The sequence below is a fragment of the Spinacia oleracea genome, chromosome 4 (assembly GCF_020520425.1).
Source record: "Spinacia oleracea cultivar Varoflay chromosome 4, BTI_SOV_V1, whole genome shotgun sequence".
Lineage (NCBI taxonomy): Eukaryota > Viridiplantae > Streptophyta > Magnoliopsida > Caryophyllales > Amaranthaceae > Spinacia > Spinacia oleracea.
This window is the reverse complement of record NC_079490.1, coordinates 22909406-22934262: the sequence shown is the minus strand read 5'-3', so window position 1 is coordinate 22934262 and position 24857 is coordinate 22909406. Positions and strand designations below refer to the sequence as shown.

Here is a 24857-nt window from a genome sequence, read left to right as displayed (position 1 = left end):
GCAGATATCTACTCTTCTCAATCAGCTGATCGAAAAAAGTTCTTTCTCTTCTCAAGTACTCCACTATAAATAACCTATAAACTCTTACTCTCATTCTATAAATCATCACTCTTCTCAAGTATACAATATACACTCTTACTCTCATAACTACATTATCGTATTTTCCTTACTCATTTTTCTACAAGAATTAGCTTACTATGGCCAAAATGAAGGTAAAATAATTTCTATTTTTTTTCTAAACTCAAGCGGTAAATCTTTTTCGTAAAGTACATGCGTGAAATTAAACTGAATATTTTCTACTTTATGTTTAAATTAATGTTTAATTGTCGAAAACAATTTTCTAAATTCACATTTTTTGTTTACAAATTGTTTTGGATGAAGGTCATGATGTCTTTTACAATGAGCTCTACATTTTCTCGAGGTTGAATGTCCGGAAGGGGAAAATCATAGCGGCAGTGTGCAACGATTGGAAAAGGATTTATGACGACGACTATTTCAGAGAGTCGATGAGCTCTTGTTTGGTGATGGTTAGGGTTTATGGTAAATGTCTACTATGTAAGATTTTGTTGATCATACACTGTAATTATGTGAACTAATTATTAGTTAGTATAATTAAGATGATTAAACTTAAGTAGTTTAATCGGTACTAATTAGTACTTCGAAAGGGTTTAGATTAACGTATTTTTTACGGCCTATTGTGTCGAATTTGTGTACACTATTATGATATCAAAACTAAATCTAACGATGACTAATTCATTATAATTACTTGTTGATTTATTTATCATACGTTCAATTTTTTTTCATGTACCACTCTGATTGTTTTGAGTGTTATTTTTTATTACCAATTACAAAAGGCGAGACGATTATTTGAAGGAAACATAAAATACAATTAAGAAATTTATACAATTAATTTGTTTAAATATCCATTTGGTGTGTTTTTAAGTTTTATTAATCACCAATCTATACAACATATTTTCTTTAATTCAATATTTATAAACAAACTAAAAGGAAGCTCATAACTTCAGTTTAAAAAAAAGATGACTGGTTAAGTAGAATATTCGATGACAATAGCCAATAGCTTTACCTCACTGTCACAATGGTTACTAGTATTGTCACACTGCGCTAACGCTTGCTTCCCCTGAGGCCACGGGTTCTGTCCTACCCTAACACACTTATCCCCGACCACCAAAACGCTTTTTTTTTTCGGCTTAAGTCTTAACATTGGATTCTCCGCCTTCGTCTTCTCCAACCTTCGTCTTCTGCAACCGATTTTTTTTACTAATATAAAAATAAATTCACTGCTATTCTTATGCACATATACAAATATCCATTATTGTGGAAACGGACAACAATATTCCAATTTCTATTAAACTACAACCCCACATGAATCCAGTTTCAATTTAAAGAAATTCAACTACATGATATCGAACACCATCGTTATGTAGAACAACATGCGTCATCAATTAAGTTTCATTTAACCATATTAAGGAGAAGACTTAATCTGATAAAATATAACATTGGTTGCGTCGAAATAAAAAATAAAGAGAAAAGAATTAATCAGTTTGAATTTCGAATTCAAAATCAAACGGAGAGTTTCATTTGAAAATTTTGGGATGACATGGCAAATCTGATGTGGACAAGACCAATGAAATGGAAGGGTATCATGGGACCACTTACCGTCAGGGTATACAAAGCGTTTGAAATGACATAAGTACCAAAAACACTTTGCTCATAGATTTGGTATACATAGTACTACGTACTTTTTATTGAAAAATGTTCCATAAATCATAAGATTATCACTTCTTAAGATTTTAACTCTATATGTAACTAAACTGGGAAGAAAATTTAACTCTATTAGGCTAGAAAACCTTCGACCTGTGACATTAAGCATGGATTGTATTACAATATTTTAAAAAATCAATTATCAAACTTACATAAACAAACAACATTATAAGTGCATAACAAAAAGATATCTCCAAATCTCAAAGTCGGGTGAAAGAAAATTATTAAAGGGAGAATGAAATTAAATTGAAATGGCAATGATGGAGTAGTGGATACTCCAAAATCTTTGCAAATGGTTAATTTTTTTAAAAATACAATAAATATGAAAAAAAATTATAAAAAAATATGCGTTTGCTAATAGTCAAATGTGCGACCCTGCAATAACATCTCACTAGCAAAACCACTCTCCACCTCTTGTTTCTACTTACACCGAAAACTTAAAAGTTCAATGGATTGATTTAACTTATTCGGTCTTTTCCCTAGGCTCAAGGCGACCTCCCCTCATGTCCAACCCCAGGGAGGGCATGATGCTAACATTATTCCAACATGTAAAAAAAAAATTAACAATTACTCCTTCCGTCCCGGAATACTCGACCCGATTTGACCGGCACAGAATTTAAGAGACTTGAATTGACTTATTTAATTTAATAGGTAGTAGTTGATAGTGGGGTATTATTTTAATGTAGTTAGTGGGAGATTTGTAAAGAGGTGGGGTTGGGGGAGAGTAGGGGTTGAATTTTTAAATATTTTTTGTATGCAGTAGGGGGTAGGTGGGTTAATAGGGGTGGAGTGAGAAATAATATAATATTGTTAGAATATTTCCATTTTTAGAAACAGGTCAAGTATTAAGGGACGACCCGATAAGGAAAACAGGTCAAGTATTCCGGGACGGAGGGAGTAAAATTTTAGTTAGGATATTATTGATTTTTTTACGTGGACATCAATGTCCTCAAGAGTTCATTATTAGGTGCGTATTCGGTAGTAACATGTAGGGTAGTTATAGACACCAAATTTGTGTTTCCCCTTTAAAATCTGATGATGAAACCATTGTTGTGCCTTTAGTGGGCAACTCCGAACTGAAGTATCAATATTGCTAAGGGTAAGTTCTAAGTTCTAATTCGTATTCCAATCTTCAATTCCGAACTCCGAAAACGTCCTATTTCCATGTCCAAACTTCAATTTTTAACTCGAATACAAAACTCCAAAATCCAATCACCGGTTTCGTTTCCCAATCTTAGATATCAGTTCGAAATTCCAATTCCAGACATAAATTCATAATTCAAGTATAATCTCCAATATCCGATGCCAAAATCCAACTCCCGGCCATATTTCCACTCAAAATCATGTACCCACTTGGAAAACCGAGCATCGACCCATAACATCGAGTATTTTGAGCACCGCCCCACTAAAACTAAGTAAAGCGAAATCCTGATCAGCCTTCTCCGTAAAAGAAAACCCGTAACATCCCGCTCTTTCGAGCTGCTAATAAAAACAACACTTAACCCTTAATGGTCGCAATTAACTTTTAACACGCAGCGGAATAATTGACCTTAATCTTAAACTCGATTCTGGACATGCGGGTTATGGGCCCAAAAAAACAAACTTAAATAACTTGAATAAATAATTAAACTTACAACAATTCAGAAACTATCTCACACCTAAATACAACCTTAATTTATAACACGCAATTTACAATCCCTTAAATACAATCAAGCTCCAATTGAATTCCCACCTGAGCTTCCACACAACCTGCTTTACAAAGAAAAGACAAAGAAAACAAAACATCCAAAATGAGTGAAAACTTCGTAACCTTTACTCCAGCCCATCAAAATCATTTTATTTCAAAATTATTTGTTCAAACGAGTTTCCAAAACATAACTTGTAAAGTGTTCGGAAATAGACTTTATTATTCGAAAACGTATAGCTGGCTTTGGACACGAATGTAACTTAAAAATCAAATAACACAGCTTATCATTTTTATTCGACCATTCCGGTCATAACTTTAATTTCAAACACAACTTATCACACATATTCCACCGTTCCGGTCTTAGCAAAATTTTATTTTGGGATATTTCCTCCGCCTATACCTTGCCCACTTTTCCATATCCGTTTATAATCCAATGCTAGCATAACGAATACGAAAAACATTTTTAATTTCAATATCATTTGAAAATCTAATTCTATGCACAATTTATTTCCGAACAATATCACAAACAATTCCACAACATCAATGAAATTAAACCATAATCCAATACAAATGCAATTCATGATATTCATGGCCATGGAAATATGATCATATATAAAAAGAGAATAATTTTCACACACACGGGCAAATAAATATTTTGCCGAACATAAAAGTTACCTCAATTACACTTCAATTTCATAATCCACAAGAATACTCTTACATATCCTCCATGATCAATTTCATAATCTTTTATAACCGTCAATTAGCTTGAATTGAACTCTTAATTTATCTTTAATAAGGAACCTCGATCAAATAATAATGATAACTAGCATCAAAAACTCAATCAATCAAATTAGAAACCTCTACTTAATCCTTTTACAAACCATAAATTAAATAAAATTGACAAATTAATCTAGCCAAAATAATATGATGTTTGTTTATTTAAATAATAGGTGAAGGGAAAAGCTTATAGTTCTACCATAATCAATAATAGCCAAAAATTAGTTTTACTTTCAAAACAAGCAGAGTAAGGGAAATTAGGAGAAAAAGAGTTGGAGTAACTCACAAAATGACAACAATAATAGTTATAGTGGTAGTTCGATGAATAGCAACATGACAACATTACAGAGGGCATATCTCCTAGCACACATTGTTGGAAGTTCTTGTTGGGAAATGCAAAAGAAAAGAGTGTGAATATGTGAATATTGTTTATTGTCCCACATTGAAAGAATTCCTCATTTCCTCCTTGCTTATATATTGGGTTGTGAGTGTATCTCTTGTTTGAGAAAGTATGAAAGTGGTATGGGTGGACACATAACTCACACGCGCGCCGTCCGGGTTGGGCTTGGGCCACGAGTTGTGGGCCTAGGCTCTTGGGCGTGTGATCCGCGGGCATTGGTGGGTTTTGTGGGTCTTACATATTCTTTTTCGGTACCGGGCTATTTTGGTTAAAACGTTGTTACGGGAATCTGTATTGATTACGTAACCGTTGGTTTAATTAGCCTTAATGGTGGTCGTTACAGTCTTTATTATTCTGCCCGTTTTGTTCTCTTGCTTTTCCTAAAGTTTGATGTATCTTCCCAAATTGCAGCCATAATATACACCATTCCAGAAAATCAATCACATGCTTTCTCTCTTAAATTGTTCTTGGTTTTTGGACAAATATTCTGATTCCATTCGGGTTTGTGAGTGCACACAAATTCGGAGTTGTGTTAATCCTGGAGGGCGACCGCTTTTGTTCTACTGCACCAGGAGGTAGTGCGGAATCGCCTTTTAGGACAGTGGTATCCCACGGCGTAACAATTGTTCATTATTTGTTCATCCAATTGTTCGCATCATCGAGATAAGTCCATTCTAACTATATTTATTATAGCAACATTATTATTTTGTTGTTTAATATGCAACAATCTAAAAGACGATTGATATATGTTGCGTATGTTTTTTATGTTGTTATAGATGTTGATCTCCTTAATTGGTCGGACTTATAAGACGATATGAAAATATATGAAATCGGGAAACACGAAATTGTTGTTGATATTCCTTGGCCTTGAAATCAGATTGCTATTATCAAGGGGAGTTTTTTGAATTTCTACTAGTATTAATGTCATCGCATATTTTGTTGTTTGTATTTGTGAAAGCAAATATGGTGAACCGTGAATTATGGAATTGATTTTCGTAAGGACTGGATTAACATTTCAGTTGCTTGATTTTATCCTATTTTTGTGCCAGTATAAATTGCAGCTCTTTCCGTTACTAGCGACAATGCAATTGTAATCTTCTGTAGTTCTTTCTTGAATTGCGCTAATTTACATACTCCGTATTTCTTTTTGAAATGGAGAAATTATAGCCGTATGTTGCCTAATACTTTGAATGCACTGGTTTGTTACTTGGGCTAGATGAAGAGATAAGCTTTTTGTATTCCTTGTCATCGTGGTAAATGAAGAGTTGTTTTCTAAACTTTTGTTTTGTCTCTTTTGATGTAATCGGCCTTCTGTATATTTTTTTTTGGATGAGCAACCATCGACCTTTGATGAATACTCCGTATTAGCTATTTAATTTCTTGTATAAATATTTGATGTGTATTCAAGAATTTTTTTATTATTTTATTATTCTTAAAAGGATAATACTCTTGTGTATTGTCGCCTAGTGTTTATAATTACGGTACTATTACCATTATTATTGCCGATAAATTTGTGGTACGTGGTTCCTGATTATCAGATGTTGGAATATGTACAGAAAATTGCTACACTTCTCGCAGATGATCGGCCAAGACCTCTCATCATGTGGGAGCCACACCTTTGTTTAGGTGTTATCCTGGATTATGGAAGGTCTTTTATTATTATAAGGAGAGGATGGGCAGGTATTTTCTTGCTAAATAACTAATTAGCCGTCCTGGTGCTTGAGAACTAGATCCCAGGTGGAAAAATCTGTTTAACTAGTGGTCAAGGTGAGTGTGCCTCGCGGATATAAGTTGTCGTGCCAGGAGTTGTTTTTTGGCATAGGTATCTCTAAGGTTTGACAACAACTTTGTTGATACAGTTGTGAATTGATTAGCCTCAATCTAGTAAGAAGGTTTGCAAGTACAATTGTCGTTTATTTGTTCCTACTTTCTAAGGGTGTTGATGCTGCCTCACCTTTATAAAGGCATATACGGCTCATCTTCGACCCAAACAAGATACAATGATTGAGACGATTACGTAAATGGGATTGATGGCTAATTGTTTCATTCCATAACTGTGATAATTGTTGGAGAAGTGGTTCCTACAAATAAAGTGGCTTAGTTGGTTAATTATTTTTAGAATCTATTTGAAGTATTTACAATTTTTTTTAAGTGCTTAATTATTATTCTGAATTATTGGTGTTGTCTCTTTGTATGGTATTTACATAGAAAATGATTGCAAGAGTCGCGGTAGCACTTGAAGCACGAGGCTTTGATGGGTTGTATATGTCTGTGCCTCAATGAGCTTTATAGTTGAGATGGGTAATGTTACTCGACTAACCCGTTGTAAAATATTGGCGATACAGGGGAAGCTCCTTATCTTTAATATTGTCAAGTTTAACTTATTTACATATTTTAGTTATGTACCTTCTCATAGTGTCTCATGTTAGGTATTTTATTTAATACCCTAACAGGGAATGTGGGGGTTGAGGTTAAAACTTGAACACTAATGAATAAGTTGTGATGAGAAATTGATCACTAGTAAGATTTTGCATGTGTGTTAGACGTACTCTCAGTTGACATAACTACTTTTCTACGATGCTAGCAATACTAATGTGGGAATGTGGGATTGCTCATATACTACTTGGCGAACATGTGTTGTGCTGGTAGTATATTCACCAGGCACGATAGTAAGGAAGTCTTAAATAGCTTTATAATATATGCATATTTTATATTATTAATATATGTTTTACTTGTGCCACATTTATGGATAATTTTACTTTGGTAAATTGTTGTGCAATGTGGGGGTGAGCTAGTGTTTTGAGACTAACTAATAAGTTAGTTGCAAACTTGGTTATGGTGAGTACATATATGTTTGTGAAGTTACAAAAGGATTGTTACAAGCACCTAAGTACATGGTGGTATGAGAAGTCTTACTGGATACTACTCCTTTTCTTAGCTTATAATGTTTGAGATTTATTGCATGTGTATATTCTAACCTATTAGCTTTGAGTGTGCCAATATGGATTGAGGTAATCATATGTTGTTGGCTTTCACACTCTATAATGATGTTGGTAAGACTAATGTTTCCAATGTCTTAAGCCAAGATAAAAGTTCGAGGTCAATTATATGATACTTGATGGCTTGGTAAGGCTAATGAGTTGATCCATGCACTTTTAATCTTATTCATGGAGAATGTTTGGTAATTCACAATTACCTAATATACACTTGATGTGGTTCTAGGATTCTAGCATACTATTATTGATAGTTTTTGAGAAAGTACCCTCAAAATATTATGCTAATGTGTTTGTAAGTATAATGCGGTGCCCACTTACTCTTGATTGTTGTTGCTTTACAGTTGGGACGATCATATCATTATTACTAGTAAATTTGTTCTTCACCAGGTGATAGTGTGTAATGTTATGAAAAGATGCAAAGCATAAGTATATTGAACTTTATACTATGAAGCTGAGCTCATAGGGCTGATTTCAAGATGTCAAAAGAACAAGGTCTGTAAGTTGGTTAAGTCGTACGTTGAAAGACTTAAGCAAACTCCTAAATGACGATATTACAAGCATGACAAGACTATGTCTGGTAATGTTTTCATGTCATTGAAGGTGACTCTTGTGTTTATTCTAAGCATGATTCTCTTGATTGGGTGATCGTTTGTCTTTACGTGGATGATATAATAATGTCTGACACTAACTTGGATCGAATAAATGAGATAAAAGAATTTTTTAATTCAGAATTTTGAAATGATAAACCATGAATGAGGCAAATATGATTTTGGGAGTAAAATTTATAAGGACTCCAAATTTTTCTTGGTATGTCTCACTAAGCTGAAATTTTTTCTTAAAATGTTTTTCTCATTTAATGTCGATCAAGTTAGGACTCCTTTTGATACAAACATCCACTTACAGATAAAAGTGATCTAGGTTGTCAATCCGAATATGCTAAGATTGTTGGTAGTGTTATATGAACTACACTGCGCTTGACATTGATTATTATGTGAAGTGGATTGAGCAGGTACAAGCATGGCCCAAGTAATGATTATTGGGATGCTATAAGGTGATTGGATCAGGTACCATATGGGTACCATGGATTGGAGTTTGCACTACTCCAAATTTCCAGGAGTGATTGGAGGGATCATGTGATGCCTATTTGGTATCTGATAATTATAAAGTCCACTACAATAGTCGTTGTTCTTCACCCTAGGGGGTGGAGCTGTATCTTGGAAATCTTGCAAGTAATCTTGTACAGACTGTTATGACTAATATGGAATATGAATTTATTGTTATTGAGTTGGCAGGTTATGAGGCAATGGTTGAGGAATGTGCTTGCAGATATTCCAGTGTGGGGGAAGACAGCTCCTTGGCAATTGTTGTTGCAATGAACCATGCCTATAATGGAAGATAGACACTTTCGTTTGAGGTATAAAGCCATCAAAGATATGTTGTCTATTGAGTAAATCTTTAGAGTGTGTAAAGTCTGAAATGAATAAACCGGATCCGTAAACGAAAAGGTCTATAATGAAAACTAGTTTTGGAAACATTGGAAGGGATGGACTTGAGGCCCATTGAATGAATTGTAAAATAATGAACTCCTACTCACAGAGTTCAAAGGACGACATTATGTTATAATTCGGAAGCACAAAATTTTATTTTTTGTCCATCCCCTAGATGTTATAATGTGCTTGCTACAATCGGAAAGAGGTTGAGCATACGGCTCTTAATGAACCCATATCCATATTTTGGTGGTGTGAATGTAGCTCACACTTGATGGGATTCACCTACATAGGTGTGGAAGTGTGGCCGCTTCCTATGAGAATTCTGATATGGGCTATTCTCTAGAGCACCTATGAGCATATCCAGGTCGGACGTATGGCCAGTATAAGGCGTCACTTTATTCGCGGAGTCAGAATATCATACATATTCAGTTGCGTACTTTGAGTGACGGGTTTCTAACCCCCTATCAAGTTCAATACGAAAGTCACTTGGTAGGAAAGAGATCATAGCTCAAATGTCACTAAGTGTTAATTCAAGTCGAAAGACATTGACACCTATTCAATTGGTATGTTTTGTCCAAAACGAATTCAATCTCTTTCTTTCTTTTTCACATCTTCGAACCTGTGGGGGATTGTAGGAAGTTCTTGTTGTGAAATGCAAAAGAAAAGAGTGTGAATATGTGAATATTGTTTATTGTCCCACATTGAAAGAATTCCTCATTTCCTCCTTGCTTATATATTGGGTTGTGAGTGTATCTCTTGTTTGAGAAAGTATGAAAGTGGTATGGGTGGACACATAACTCACACGCACGCCGTTCGGGTCGGGCTTGGGCCACGAGTTGTGGGCCTGGGCTCTTGGGCGTGTGATCCGCGGGCATTGGTGGGTTTTGTGGGTCTTACATATTCTTTTTCGGTACCGGGCTATTTTGGTTAAAACATTGTGTAACACCCCGTATTTTTAAACCTAATTTATTATTCTGTAATTATGATTATTATCGTAATTACGTCCTAAATTTTTTCGACATTATTTTAGTAATCTCGTCATGTTCACGTTTTTATGTGACATGATACGAAATACTTAAGCCAATTTTTGATAACCCATAATCTGATTTTATCACCACAATTCAAAATTACCATTTTACCCTTATTTCACCTAATTCAAGGAAGCCAATTCCTTCTTCCCCTTTCTTCTTCACTGTGTTAATATTTTCCATTGAAGTCAACAGGTTGCTTTACAGAAAACCAAGCTCCCATTTCTACTGATTGAAGCCACGCATTGTTTCACCTCCTTCCTTAGACATCAATTGCTCTTTCTTTTCTTTACATTTGTCACCCCAAGCATGCAATTGAGCTCACCCCTTACATAAATTGAGTCTCATTAGACTCTATAAATAGCCATTCTTTTGTTCAGTAAATTAAAAACACGAAAACCCAATTCAAAATTGAGCAATAAATTAAAAACACCATTGTTAAGTTTGGAGCTTTTTCTTCCATTTTTCTCCTACCCGACCACCGTGGTGCCGCCCTCCTGGCCACCGCACCACCACCCAATGTCGGAAATTATTTCCCATTGCCGACCAACCACGGTGCCATCTTCCGGTGGCCGTTTCCATGACCGAAGCTAGCCGCACTTTCTTCCGCCATTACTCTTGTTGTAGCGCTTCTATGTCACTGTTGTTGTTGTTCTTGTTCATTGGTTTTCTTCTTTGTTTTATTCAAGAGCCCAGTTACTATTTCCATGGATAATATCATATTTAGGGGTGTCAAATCGGATCAACGGATCGGGTTTGGGTCGGACTCATGGAATTCGGGTTGAAACGGATTAATTTGGCTAACGGGTCGGATCGGATCGGATTGAAAACTTAACGGACCGGATCGGGTCGGACTTTTTATTCACGGATTCATATCGGGTCGGGTTGTAAACGGGTCGGATTGTAGTCGGTTTGGGTCGGGTCGTATCGGATTGGAATATGACGGATTGCTAATGGGTTTAGTCGGACTATAACAGGTTCGGGTTCATGTCGGGCGGTTTCATATCGAATCGGATTCATATCGGATCGGATTCATTTCGGATCGGATTCATATCGGATCGGATTCATATCGGATCGGATTAATCGGTAACAGACTAAAATGGGTCGGATTGAGACAAATTTAGCCTGGTTACATTGGATTCAGTTTTACATTGGTTAGGATAATTATCGAATCGGGTTATTCGGTAGTGGGTTGGAATTTGGTTCAAGTAAGTTTATAATGTTTACAAGTCTAACAATAGTAATTCTATAATACTGTAAGTCCGTAACATAATCTCTATAATACTGTAACTAATTAACGATTATAATTTATAACGATTAATAATGATTACTCTAACAAATTAATAACTGATAGTGATGATCATATATAGTTTTTAACTTTTAACTAAAACAACACAAGAATGTAACTATAAGGATATACATCTGTAATCATTTACGGAACGAGTAATTGTACAACACTATATGACTAACTATATAAAGCTATCAATCTATCACTATATAACTATGTAACTTTATGTCGTTATAAGTTTATAAATATCTAGTTCTATAAGTGTGTCTATGTTTATAAGTCTATAACTATTCAATAATACACCTCTATTGAAAATACAACTTTTAATAACAATAAAATAAGTTTAAATGACAACACGTTCAATTACTTATTTGGGTTATAAATAAAATTTAAGTGAATATAAATCAGCAAATTAAACCATTACCATAATCCACGAGTATGATACACGGGTTATTAATTCTCGAACGACAATCTGGAACATTCAAACACATGTCGTTGGATTACCCGTGTTTATTTTCATAATATTGTTATATTAATAATAAAAGTTATTTGTAACTATAAACCATATTATACTACTAATAATAACAAAAATTAACAAAAATAATAAGCTACAACAATAATAATAGAAATAATATTAATATAAAGACTCCAACGGTTAGATTAGAACCTAGAAATAAGAGTACGTGTAGGGGTGTTAATGAGACGAGCATGCTCGTGAACTACTCGATGCTCGGCTCGGGAAAAGCTCGGTCAAAGTTCGGCTCGGGCGGGCTCGACTCGAGCTCGGTTCGGCTCGATATCTTAACGAGCCAAGCTTGAGATATCATAAGCTCGGCTCGAAAGCTCGCTAGCAAGCTCGAATAATTCTAAGTCATTAGCATTTCTTAAAAGTAAATGGTAATATTTAAAAATGTAGTGTGACTATGACTCCCACATTGGTTGAATAAAATAGGGTGGAAGATATAAGGCTTATAAAATCTAACTTTATCAAAACTCATTAACAAACCTTAATTAATTTTGATGGCAATTTTCATATCATCTATAGAGTAGTTTGGACTAGAATGCCAGAAGGAGTGATCCACATGTCCAAGAAATTTATACCCCAACATCCCAAAACCCCAGCTAGTTAGTTAGAAGGATATACGTTATAGTTGTTCCAAATCCCAACTACTGTAAAGAATACCGTATCAACATTTCGTTTTTGTTCTACCATTATCTTACATCAATAAACTAATTTTTTTTACCAAAAATACAAAGAAGCAAGAATACCCACCAAAGTTGGCAACTCTCCAAATAATTGATGTTCATATGAAGACGCTATTAGGAAAAAAAAAAGTTCATGAAGATAATCTCCTACTTTAGATTGATATTAATGAAACGTGTTCAAGGTTTGGTAGTAAGAAAAAAATTCCAAGAACTTTGGAATAAATTTCCCTTATTAAGGAAAGTATGCAAGTAGAAGAGATTTATTGAGGTACTTGTGCATTTCCCACATCGATGAGGTAGAATGGTAAGAAGGCTACTAATAAAAGGGTTAGAAACTCCCATGGATGAGGAAGAATGAGAAAAGACCTAATACTTGTTATAAAACTGCTAGAAACTTGTCAAGCATTTAACTAGCACAGTTGGGCCTTAACAAGCTTCATTGTTATGGGCCTTGATTATACTTGCTGTAAGCTAGGAAACTTAACCTACTTAAGAATATTTAGTACTCCGTACATGTTTCGTCTAGCCTATGTTGAGCCTCGAGCCGAGTTTGAGCTCGCATTTGAGCTTATCGAGCTCGAGCCGAGCTTGGTTTTCAAAGCTTGACGAGTTTCGAGTTCGAGCCGAGCCTATGCTTGTCCTTATCGAGCTCGAGCCGAGCCTATACATTCTCTGTCTTGGCTCGGCTCATTAACACCAACGGTTAAGATACAATGCCTTGAATAACTAGAAAACTTTAGCAACGGAAATTGGTTTGGATTAAACGTGTCATGGGTTGGAATTGGTTCAGATTAAACGGGTCACGGATTAAAAACGGATCGGATTAAAACCGGATCGGATTAAACGGGTCACGGGTTGAAACATGTTGGATTAAACGGGTTACAGATTAAAAACGGATCGGACTAAACTGGTCACGGGTTGAAACGGGTCGGATTAAACGGGTCACGGGTTAAAAACGGATCGGATTAAACGGATATTCCTCGGGTTGGAACGGATTCGGGTTGAAACGGATCGGATCATAAACGGGTTTCGGATCGCTTCGGATCGGATTAAATGGATTCGGATTGTCACGAATCGGTCTGTTAACGGATTCGAATCTTAATCGGATCAATACTAATGGGTTGGGTCGGATTCGGATTGAATATAATCGGATCGGATCGGATTTCGGATTTTAACTCGCGGGTTCTAAACGGTTCGGATTCTAAACGGTCGGACAAACCCATCGGGTTCACTGGGTCGGATTGAAAATTGACACCATTTGCTTATTTCTCAAAATTAATTAAAGCTCCAAAATTCTAGTGTTACGTGACTTTAGTTTAACAAAAGCATATGATTAACTTTTAGTTAGATGTATTTTCTTGGTTTAGCTTCTAATTAATTATGATTACATTGTTATGGGTATATTATGGAGCATTGAGGATTATTGTTAGTGACAAGCTTACTTATGTCGATTATTGGTGCTTAAATGATAAGCTATAGAGGTAATACTTATGTCCAGCAATTATATTTATGTGCCCGTATATAAAAGTATTATAATATGTTATTGTGTAATGTTTACGTTCAGCATTTAAGTTTTATATGCCCGTATATGTGATATTTGTGATTATATGATCACTATGTGAATATTACGTGATTTATGTGATGATGATATGGCGTATGAGTTAAAGTTTTATGAGTACAATTATGATAATATGTTACTATTTCATGATGTTAATTGTTCGGGAATAATTATGATCTTTATAAAGTTATTTTAAAGAAATACGATGTTTCTTTTGTCGGCATGGAAAAGTGAACTGAACTAGTAAATGGGCAAATTACAGGTAGAGGCAAGTTAAAGTTAAAGTTTGGGAAACAGTTCCCCCCTGAAAAGATGTAAAAAAAGTCCCGCCAAAGCCTGTACTTGCCAATGAGCTGTAAAGGAAATGATTCCTTGCCGACACAGTTTTCAAGATAACGAGATTGAGTTAGTTATTTCCGAACAATAAATGCTAATGATTAATATGTGTCAAATGATTTTAAAAATAAAACCGTTTTGACGGGCTGGAGTAATATTACTGAGTTTTCCACTCATTTTTGGATTTTTCTGTGTTTTTCCTGTTTTCTATTTTTATGATGATGCACAGGTTCGATTAAGGAGCTCAAGTTGCTCAAATGAGAGTTATTAGTGGAGTTGGTTATTTATTATGGAGATACCGAGATGAGAAATTATTTATTATGGAAATCTTGTTACTGAGGTTGTTATAAGAATATTGATTTATATTTATTTATGGGAAATTTGTATTATTTATGAAATGTTATTGGAGGATTATTTTATTTGTGGGCCCATACCCACAGGTCCCAGGATTAACTATGCCTAATTCCGCTGCTAATGATCAGTTTAGTACGGTTTAGTACCGATAATTAAGGTACCGAAAAGTCGGGGCGTTACACATTGTTACGGGAATCTGTATTGATTACGTAACCGTTGGTTTAATTAGCCTTAATGGTGGCCGTTACAGTCTTTATTATTCTGCCCGTTTTGGTCTCTTGCTTTTCCTAAAGTTTGATTATTTAATCAAACTTGTATCTTCCCAAATTGCAGCCATAATATACACCATTCCAGAAAATCAATCACATGCTTTCTCTCTTAAATTGTTCTCGGTTTTTGGACAAATATTTTGACTCCATTCGGGTTTGTGAGTGCACACAAATTCGGAGTTGTGTTAATCCTGGAGGGCGACCGCTTTTGTTCTACTGCACCAGGAGGTAGTGCGAATCGTCTTTTAGGACAGTGGTATCCCACGGTGCAACAATTGTTCATTATTGGTTTATCCAATTGTTCGCATCATCGAGATAAGTCCATTCTAACTATATTTATTATAGCAACATTATTATTTTATTGTTTAATATGCAACACACATATCCGAATTGAGTGATTTTTTAGGCTAAACTGATTAACTTTTCAAGGGCTACAACTCTTATGAAGGAACCATGGACAAAATATAACTGTATACTGAAGATATTCGACGAACAGAAGCGGTAGTTGGGAGGAGAGCAATTTTGTGAATGAGATTGGGATTATGGGTTTTTTTATTCTTGGCTTAGGAATTTGGTGTGGTGAAATTCATGATTTTGATCAATATCATGATGTGGGACCGAAGGGATCTTGAGGAGTTGACAACAAACAAAAATGCATGATTTGATGACCTCTTCAATTGACACGAGGAGAACAAAAAAAAAAAGAATGATAAGTTTTGGTTCTTGAAGACCATGAGGGAAAAACAGTAATTCGCATTAAGCTTATAAAATTAGTTTCTCTTCAAAATTTCTAGAACCCATAAACAATAACTTAAAACTAACAAAACACTATATTTTGTTTTTATAAAGAGGATTTAGAATATTATTAAGCAGATAACATATAATTATCATATAATTAAGAGCTGTTTAAAACCGGGGTTATTACAACACCCGAAAAAACCTTTTCTATCTCTCTTTTAAGTGGTGAAAATTGTCTCAAGCCTTGCCAACCAAGAAAGGCATCAAGTACTCCAAATTAATGCAAATTATATAAATAGCCCAACTCATCCAAACGCCAACAACACAGACGCGGCTTGGGCAGGGGACCAAAGGCCTTGCACGCGATGTTGTGGTTGTGCTTGTCGCAAGGGCCTTGTGCCCCGCGCGACCATTGTTCTTGGTGCAGCCTTGCGTCAACTAGAAGTACCCCTTATCTTTCTGGTTCAAGGTGGAGACAATTTCTAATTCAAAAGGTCAAAGTTCTGCTAATTAGTGACTTAATCTAAGCACAAAAAACACTTAAATCATACAAAAACTCTCAAATTTCAAGTTCTAAGTTCTAATACTAAGCAACATTGGAGCCCGAGAAAGGAAAGTGCGACCTAAGATATCTAAGTATGTTTCTAAGGGCCTAATCTCAAATTTAATCTTCTATCTTTCTTCTATTTTCAAGTTATTTTAATACTTTGCTCAAATTCTAAGGATCTTCAACTTGAGTTCATAACTCTGTTGAACTAGGAACATGTTTATATATTAAGAGTAATCTTTGGAGGAACATCACACTTAAATGTTTCCTCAAAACGATTTTCTACACTCTTCTTGCAATTTCAAAGCTTTGTTTTCAAAAAAAATTCTTCAAATTTCATGATTAATTTAAGAGATTTCACTCTTCAAAACTCTCTTTTACATAAATCATCATCAAATTTCAATTTCAAATTCCAAAATTTTCAAAAACTTCAAGGATATTTAAAGATGTGAAAACGCATCTTAAACCTAGAACTCATGAACTCGCAAATTTCATGTTCAAAATCTTTCAATGTTCAATGATGTTCAAAGGAGAGCAACCTCTCATCAAAACTATAACTTTTCAATGTTTGGAGGACATAAAAATGAGGAATTTTCATGTTAGATTCATCATTTCTTTTAATATTTAGCCTCCTAATTTCCTAAGTTTCAAGTCTTAAGTTCAAGTTCTAAAACTTCATGTTCAAAATCAATTTCCAAGATTCAAAGTTTGACCAAAGATGTTAATTAAGAGAAACCTCTTGTTAACTAGGTTTATTCCAGTAATGAGCATTTGAAGACTAAGTTCTCATACTCGAACATACTTTTTCTTCATGAACATAAGACTCTACTTTTCAAAATTTTGATTTCCAAAATCGATGATATGATGTTTTAAGTTAAGAAACCTCTCTTAAAACTAGGTTATTCAAAGTTTTCGAAGCATTCAAGAGCAGGATGACATACTTGAACATTTCTACTCTTCGAAATTCAAAGTCTCCAAAACGCAACTCATCTTTTTCAAGTTCTTCAATTTCGATTAATATTTTTTAATATCCTTAATTTCTTATTTAATCCTTTTCTTTCAATTCTTGCAATTTTCTATTTATTTGGTTTAAACCTAGCTAGTCCTTTAGGTGTTGTAATATTTTTATTTCTATGTTCTATTGTTCTATCTTGTGATGTATGTTCTATTGTTCTATCTCGTGACATAATATCCTATTGTGAAACTTTTATTCAATTTTAGGCCATATCAGGTGTCACAACTTATTTGGTCAATTTCACAAACCCTAAACACATTACTTCAAATCCCTTTCAAAAATAAGCTATTCACTTTCAATAGAGTACAGTTTAATCTTTCTTCAAAAAAGAGTGCAACTTAATCCAAATTAAGCAGTTAAAAAGGTCCAAAAAACTTCCTTTCCATAAGCAAGTAAATCCTAAAGTCATCAATCGAGACACTTCCTATCGTAGGATTGTCTTTCACGGAAGATTTATGGTGTCACTAATCGGAGTGATTTCCTCAACCTTAATTGAACGATTTGATTCCAAAAGCAAGTTATCTATTACCAACCTTACTTTGAGTGATTCAACACTCCATTTTATCTCACCCATTGGAATTGGCCATCTAGAGAGGGACACTTGTCGGAACTACGTAGGGTTTCAATCCGTGAGTGGATTCAAATTCCACAATGAACGGTACATAGGGAACCTTCAATGCTCAAATCCGCCATATATCAAAAGCTTTATCTCCTTACATATTATATCATATTGCATCTAAATGTGTTTGACTACTTGTAAATTATGTGGTATCATGCATTAAGTTAATAATTGTAAATGACCATAACATGATATTTTTTAAATGGAAACAACGTATTAGTAAGAGCATGTTCTTTAGAACGGAGGAAAAGACGAGTTCCAGACATTCGATCTTGGTAACTTATACCCCGAACACTAAATCTTTGATTTCAAAAGACTAGTTTTCAATGCAAAACACCTTTTTTTTATGGAGTCATCATCGTTTTCGAAAATTTATTTTTCATTAAGTACTTTTTCATTTGAAATGATGAAACTAAAAACCCATCCTTATTCAGATAAAAATAAGGTAACACCTCTAAACTTTTTAAAATTATAAGTTCAATTGTTGGTTTATGTGGGATTCTGACTGTCAATCGAGAACAATCAAGAATCGGGTCCTACACATTATATCATCAGCAAAGGTAAAAAAAAATGTACTTTAAACCTCGAGTTTTCTATGGTGATACACCCTGTCAAATTACACTTGGATTGTGCACACCACTTTAACTTGGAACGGGCATTGACTCCTCTAAAGAACGAAGATGTACTCATCATTGGTTCTGGAAGTGCAACATCACAACTCCTTCAAATAGTGCTACGATATAATGTCATTGATTCTACCAATGAGGTGTTGACCTAGTGGTTAAGACTAAGAGCATGTGTACGCTAGGTCTCAGGTTCGAATATCCCCTTCTCCATTTGAATAAATGTGAAACAAAAGCACCTAACTGGAAATAAGCACATCCATGGTCATGGGCAAAGCAATTTTCTTAACAAATTTCTTGAGGCCGGTTCTATACCAGATTTTAAATTGTCAGACTCTAGAAGTATTTTCCTAAACAATGTTATGGTGGTTTGATATTTTGCTATGCAATCTACTATCTACGGTTGAATTGTTAACCTACGAATACTTGGACATGAGAACAGCCTAAGATTACTAAGTGCTAAAAACATTACATCCATACGACCCAAATCTACTTTATATACAACGATACTCAGAAACATTGTTTTAGTCTTTTGCACCAGATTCTTATATCACTAGGCAAACATTGAAACGCTGATGATGATAGATAACAAGGATTGTGTACCCTTTAACTTCCACAAGCCATGCACTCTTCGCGGTTTGTCAATGAGCATACAATCTGTGCCAGATTTGCATTGTCATCTTCAGCTGGTGATGTTGTGCTACTGGTTGGCTTCTGCATTTAGTACAAGAGGAAAAGTTCATCAGAAAGAAAATAAATGAACTGATAATTGAACTAATATCGATAAATTAGTACATAAAGGTTGCAATACATTTAGTATGGAAGTATCCACGGTGAACTTGATAGCATCAGCTGCTGCTCGAGTCCTTAAATAGTACATGCCAGTCTTCAAACCCTTCTTCCATGCATAATGGTGCAGAGAAGTTAACTTTTCGAAAGTGGGTTGCTCCATGTGAATATTGAGGCTCTGACTTTGATCAATGAAACAACCGCGGTCAGCTGCCATGTCTACCAATGTTCTTTGTTTGATCTCCCAGACAGTCCTGACAATAGCTAAAAGATTAAGCACCTGAACAAAAGAGATTAAGTAAAAGAGGAACTCAGATAATGAATTCAAAATCTTTACTTGTAAATAGCTTTTAGGTCTGCTGGAATCTCAGGAATCTTCTGAACAGAACCTTCATCAGATATTATCTGATTCTTCAGTGTAGGAGACCAAAGACCCATCTCGGTCAAATCATTAAGAAGATGTTTGTTCACCACAACAAATTCACCACTGAACAAAAGAAAAATCAAGTTGAGTGAATATTGAAGCAGATGACAAGCATCACCAACTAGATCAGGCTATCGAAATAGATGGCACTACGAACCTTAAAACTCTTCGATTGTAAATGTTGGATGTGTATGGTTCAAAGCACTCATTATTTCCGAGAATCTGGCTTGTTGATGCAGTTGGCATAGGAGCCACAAGAAGTGAATTTCTAACACCATCCTTAGCTATCATTTCCCTGAGATAGCCCCAATCCCACCTGTCTGAGGGAGTAACACCCCACATATCTGGTTGGAGAATCCCCTGTCAAATGTGAACAATGATCATACATACAAGTTTCAAGAAAATGCAATTGTAGCAGTATTAAAAAGGCAGCAACAGAATACTTGTGGATTTCCAATCATTTACGAAGCATGTCAGAAGAGCAACTAGTGAATTCATACCTTGCTCACAGGGCAGCCAGGGTACGTCTCATAGGTGCCTTCTTTTGCAGCCAACTTGCAAGAAGTTTTAAGTGCATGGTAGTAAATAGTCTCAAATATGTCTTTGTTCAACTGCTGGGCCTGCAATTCACAACCAACAAATTTTTAGGCCTAACAGTTTGCATCTGGTTTGCAACAAAGTGTTGAAACTTCAGAAGATGCATGTTAACCTCTGGCGAGTCAAAAGGCATGCCAAGCAAAATAAAGGTATCAGCAAGGCCTTGGACTCCAATTCCAATTGGTCGATGTCTCATGTTTGATCTTTTTGCAGTTTCAACAGGGTAAAAGTTCACATCAATTATTTTGTTTAGGTTTGTGGTAACCACTTCGACAACCTCAGCCAGTTTATCAAAGTCAAAATAACGACTTTTTGAAGCCAGACTTCCAACAAGTTTAGATGGCTGAGACTCAGCAGGAACCCCCTGCACGAAAATGGACAGATTGTTAAGAGAAGATCAAACCACGCATTCCAAAACTTTGATGTAGCTAACAAAAAGTGTATATACCTTCTCCCTCACGTATAGTGGAAGAGCAATAGACGCTAGGTTACACACAGCAGTTTCTGTTGGACTGGTATACTCAATAATCTCAGTACACAGATTTGAAGACTTGATGGTACCAAGGTTCTGCTGATTGCTTTTCCGGTTACATGAGTCCTATAATTATGAAAACAACAGCTAGTTAAAGTGCAAAATAAGAAAAAGCATGTTGCTATTCCAACTTATAATCAGGAACACATCTTACCTTAAACAACATATAAGGAGTTCCTGTTTCTATTTGAGATTTCAATATCTCAAACCACAAGTGTCGTGCCTTGACAACCTTCTTTGCTTTGTTCTGGTTTGAAAATATAAAGCAACAATCAGCATAAAGTACATTACAATTTACAAACATATCTAAACAACAAAGCAAACAACCCCAGTGAATAGGATATGTTACCTCTCCTTCATATTTGGTGTAAAGGTTCTCAAATTCTTTACCCCAGCAATCAGCGAGACCTGGAGACTCACTGGGACAAAACAAAGACCAGTCTCCATCACTTTGAACTCGTTCCATGAAAAGATCAGGTACCCAGAGAGCATAAAAGAGATCACGAGCACGCTGCTCTTCCTGAAAATAGAAATCAGCATAAATTATTAATATGAGGGTGGCATATTTTCTCCAAGTGATTTACACAGATAACATAAAATCTGTGATTTCAGTAGTAGACACTAAGTGTCAATGGTTGAAACACACCTTCCCATGATTCTTCCTCAGATCTAGGAACTCAAATACATCAGCATGCCAGGGTTCAAGGTATATAGCAAAAGCACCTACATAAAGTGTTATCATGTCAAAGCATGTCCCACAAAAAAACAAGGAAATTGATTGAACTGAGATGTGAAGACAATATTGCACCTTTTCGCTTCCCTCCTCCTTGGTCAACATATCGTGCAGTATCATTAAACACTCGCAACATAGGGACAATGCCATTTGATGTCCCATTAGTACCACGTATATAACTTCCAGTGGCACGGATGTTGTGAACAGAAACCCCAATACCTCCAGCAGATTTGCTGATGACAGCACACTCCTTCAGAGTGTCATAAATCCCTTCAATGCTATCATCTTTCATATTGATGAGAAAGCAGCTACTCAACTGACATTTCCATCAACAAAGTTAATACTCCATTAACCAATAATTGCAGATATATAGCATACAATCCATGAACCAGCATATATAAACTTATGAATAACAGAAAACATACTTGGGGCCTTGGTGTGCCAGCATTGAAGAGAGTTGGGGAAGCATGGGTGAACCATCTCTGGGACATGAAGTGATATGTTTTGATAGCCGACTCAATATCATCCTTGTGGATCCCAACAGCAACCCTCATCAACAAGTGCTGGGGTCTCTCCACAACAGCCCCTCCGACCTTCAAGAGATATGATCTCTCAAGGGTTTTGAAACCAAAGTAATCATAATCAAAGTCCCTGTCATAAATTATCTCACTATCCAACTGAGCAGCATTCTACAAGACAAAATGATATCCATTTGTCAGCAAATATGTAGAATATAACAGGAGAATTCTCAATCACAAATTTCTATTTTGAGGGAATAATTCTACGTAAGACAAACAACTTCATTTTGCTAATTTGTAAATATATCAATGATCATTACTCCTAATATATCAATGATTTAAAAAAATGTTACATAAAACCATAAACACATACATATTGAGTTGATCTATTCCCTTAAACACAACACTGAGGCAACTTCCGCAAGAAATGCAACATAAACACAACATCAAGGCAATACAACACAAGAAATGTAACGTTAGCACATCATCAAACCATCACCAGTGATTGGAATCACTGAGGAAAATTACACTGTTATGCTAATTTATACTTCCTCCTTTTCAAAATAGTTGCATCATTTTGTATAACTTTGACCATCAATATTCATAATTATATACTTCCTCCGTCTTTTAATACTCGCAACGTTTGTTAGTTTCACGCATGCCAATGCATAACTTTGATCATTTATATCTTAAATTCTCTTTATGCAAAAATTATAAAAAGTTTATATTTTGAAAATACATATTGAGACGAATCTAACAAGATCTCACATGACTATGTTTTATCTTATATAAAAAACACTACAAATAATCAAAGTAGATTATATGAATAGTGGCAAAAGTTCAAACGTTACGAGTATTAAAAGACGGAGGAAGTATTAGTAAAAAATATAAAATATATCATTGAGATAAACCTAATAACATTTTACATAGTAATATGTGTTTCTATTTATGCGTACAAAATTATGGTCAAAGTAAGTGTCAAAGTCAAAATGATGCAACTATTTAAAAACGGAAATAAGTACTACATAAATATCATGAACACTAGTCAAAACCCCTATCAATGACGTCAAAGACTAACCGGCACACAATTGAGTTGATCTACCACAGTAAATGTAACATAGACACGATATCAAATCAATTATTGCAACAAATGTAACATAAGCATAAACATGATATCGATTAGCAATATACTTCTAATGATTAGTAGTAAATACCTTCATGATGATATCATAGACATCATCAGCAACCAACGAAGCCTTCAATCCAGACCTCTCACAAAAATGAGTGTACATCTCCTCAATCCTGCATTTACGTACATCCAATTCAACACATAATACATCAATAACAACAAATTAAAATCAAAATCAAAACAACACTCACGTCTCGGAAAACGATTTCTTAGTCTTCTTATGCAAATTTGAAACGACAATCCTCGCCGCCAACTAATCAAACAACGAAAGCAAACGCCAATTAAACCCGAAACAAAAACCATAAATCAGAAGAAAAAAACAAAACCCTGAAAATTAAACCCCCACCGTAGCGTAATCAGGGTGATTAGTAGTCATAGCAGCAGCAGTTTCAGCGGCTAATTCATCAAGCTGACTAGTAGTAACACCCTTATAAACACCAGCACAAACTTTTTGGGATACAAGAACAGGGTCACAGTGCTCAGTACTCAGACCATAACTCAATTTCTTCAATCTCGCAGTAATTTTATCAAAATGAACCGTCTCCTGTCGCCCATCTCTCTTCACTACGTACATTTTTTTTTCTTCCTCTTATTATTCTTTGAGGAATTTCGTCGAACAGTTGTTTTGCGCCGGAAAAATGGATAACCTGCTACATTCATTATAGTGGGATTAGGGTTTTTTATAAATCGATTTTGCCGCCAAATTGGTGGGAATCTTTGGGGTTTGGCTAGCTTGTTGATTGCGCGTTTTTTTAAAATTATCTGGGAAGTTAATTTGAAAAGAATACGGAGTGTGATTGTGAAATTGCGGTTAGGGTGAGAAAAAAAAGCGGAGAAGTTGACGGAATCGGGAGAAATGAGAAATGGAAAATTTGGCGCCCATTTGATTTTTTTTAATTTGTTTTGAGGATATTTTGCCTAATACATCTAAGTTGTTGTTACAACCTCCCTTTTCTATTTAAGGCCCTGTTCGGCAAAATTAGCGGTAGCGGATAGCGGTTAGCGGTTGAGTAGCGGGTAGCGGTTAAAGTAGCGAGTAGCGGTGAATAGTAGCGGGTAACGGTTAGCTGTCAAAGTAGCGGTAACTAATATGAGTGTTCGGTAAAAGTAGCGGTTGATATTATAAAAATAAAAATAAAAGCAAAAATATTATTTAAAACTTTATTATAAATTTGTCAAACGCTACCCGCTACCTTAAACGCTACTAATTTTAACGTTTGACAAAAGCTACCCAACCGCTACCTCAATCGCTAACCGCTACCTAAATCGCTACTTTACCAAACACTTACAAATTTTACAAGTAGCGTCTTGACTAGGTCAAAACGCTACCCGCTACCTCAAACGCTACCGCCGAACACGCCC

At 35.3% G+C, this 24857-nt stretch overlaps 1 protein-coding gene across 1 annotated transcript; it reads right to left on the bottom strand.

Annotated features, from left to right (window-relative positions):
* Positions 1–19190: 19190 nt before the first annotated feature.
* On the bottom strand, positions 19191–24355 carry LOC110792679 (ribonucleoside-diphosphate reductase large subunit). Its single transcript, XM_021997495.2, has 15 exons — positions 23842–24355; positions 23687–23748; positions 23521–23608; positions 22214–22477; positions 21864–22104; positions 21702–21778; positions 21405–21575; positions 21210–21302; positions 20972–21121; positions 20636–20887; positions 20427–20546; positions 20084–20286; positions 19840–19989; positions 19525–19756; positions 19191–19427 (listed from the first exon to the last, which is right to left on the bottom strand). Exons 1-15 carry the CDS (start codon positions 24067–24069, stop codon positions 19320–19322), a joined length of 2439 nt encoding a protein of 812 aa, XP_021853187.1. The 5' UTR covers positions 24070–24355; the 3' UTR covers positions 19191–19319.
* Positions 24356–24857: the final 502 nt, after the last annotated feature.

Coding starts and splice junctions, on each gene's coding strand:
- LOC110792679 (XM_021997495.2), bottom strand. CDS start 24,069: ATGTACGTAGTGAAGAGAGATGGGCGACAGGAGACGGTTCATTTTGAT. Junction 21,303..21,404: donor ACACCAAATATGAAGGAGAG/GTAACATATCCT, acceptor TTTTCAAACCAG/AACAAAGCAAAGAAGGTTGT. Junction 19,990..20,083: donor TACAATCGAAGAGTTTTAAG/GTTCGTAGTGCC, acceptor TCTTTTGTTCAG/TGGTGAATTTGTTGTGGTGA.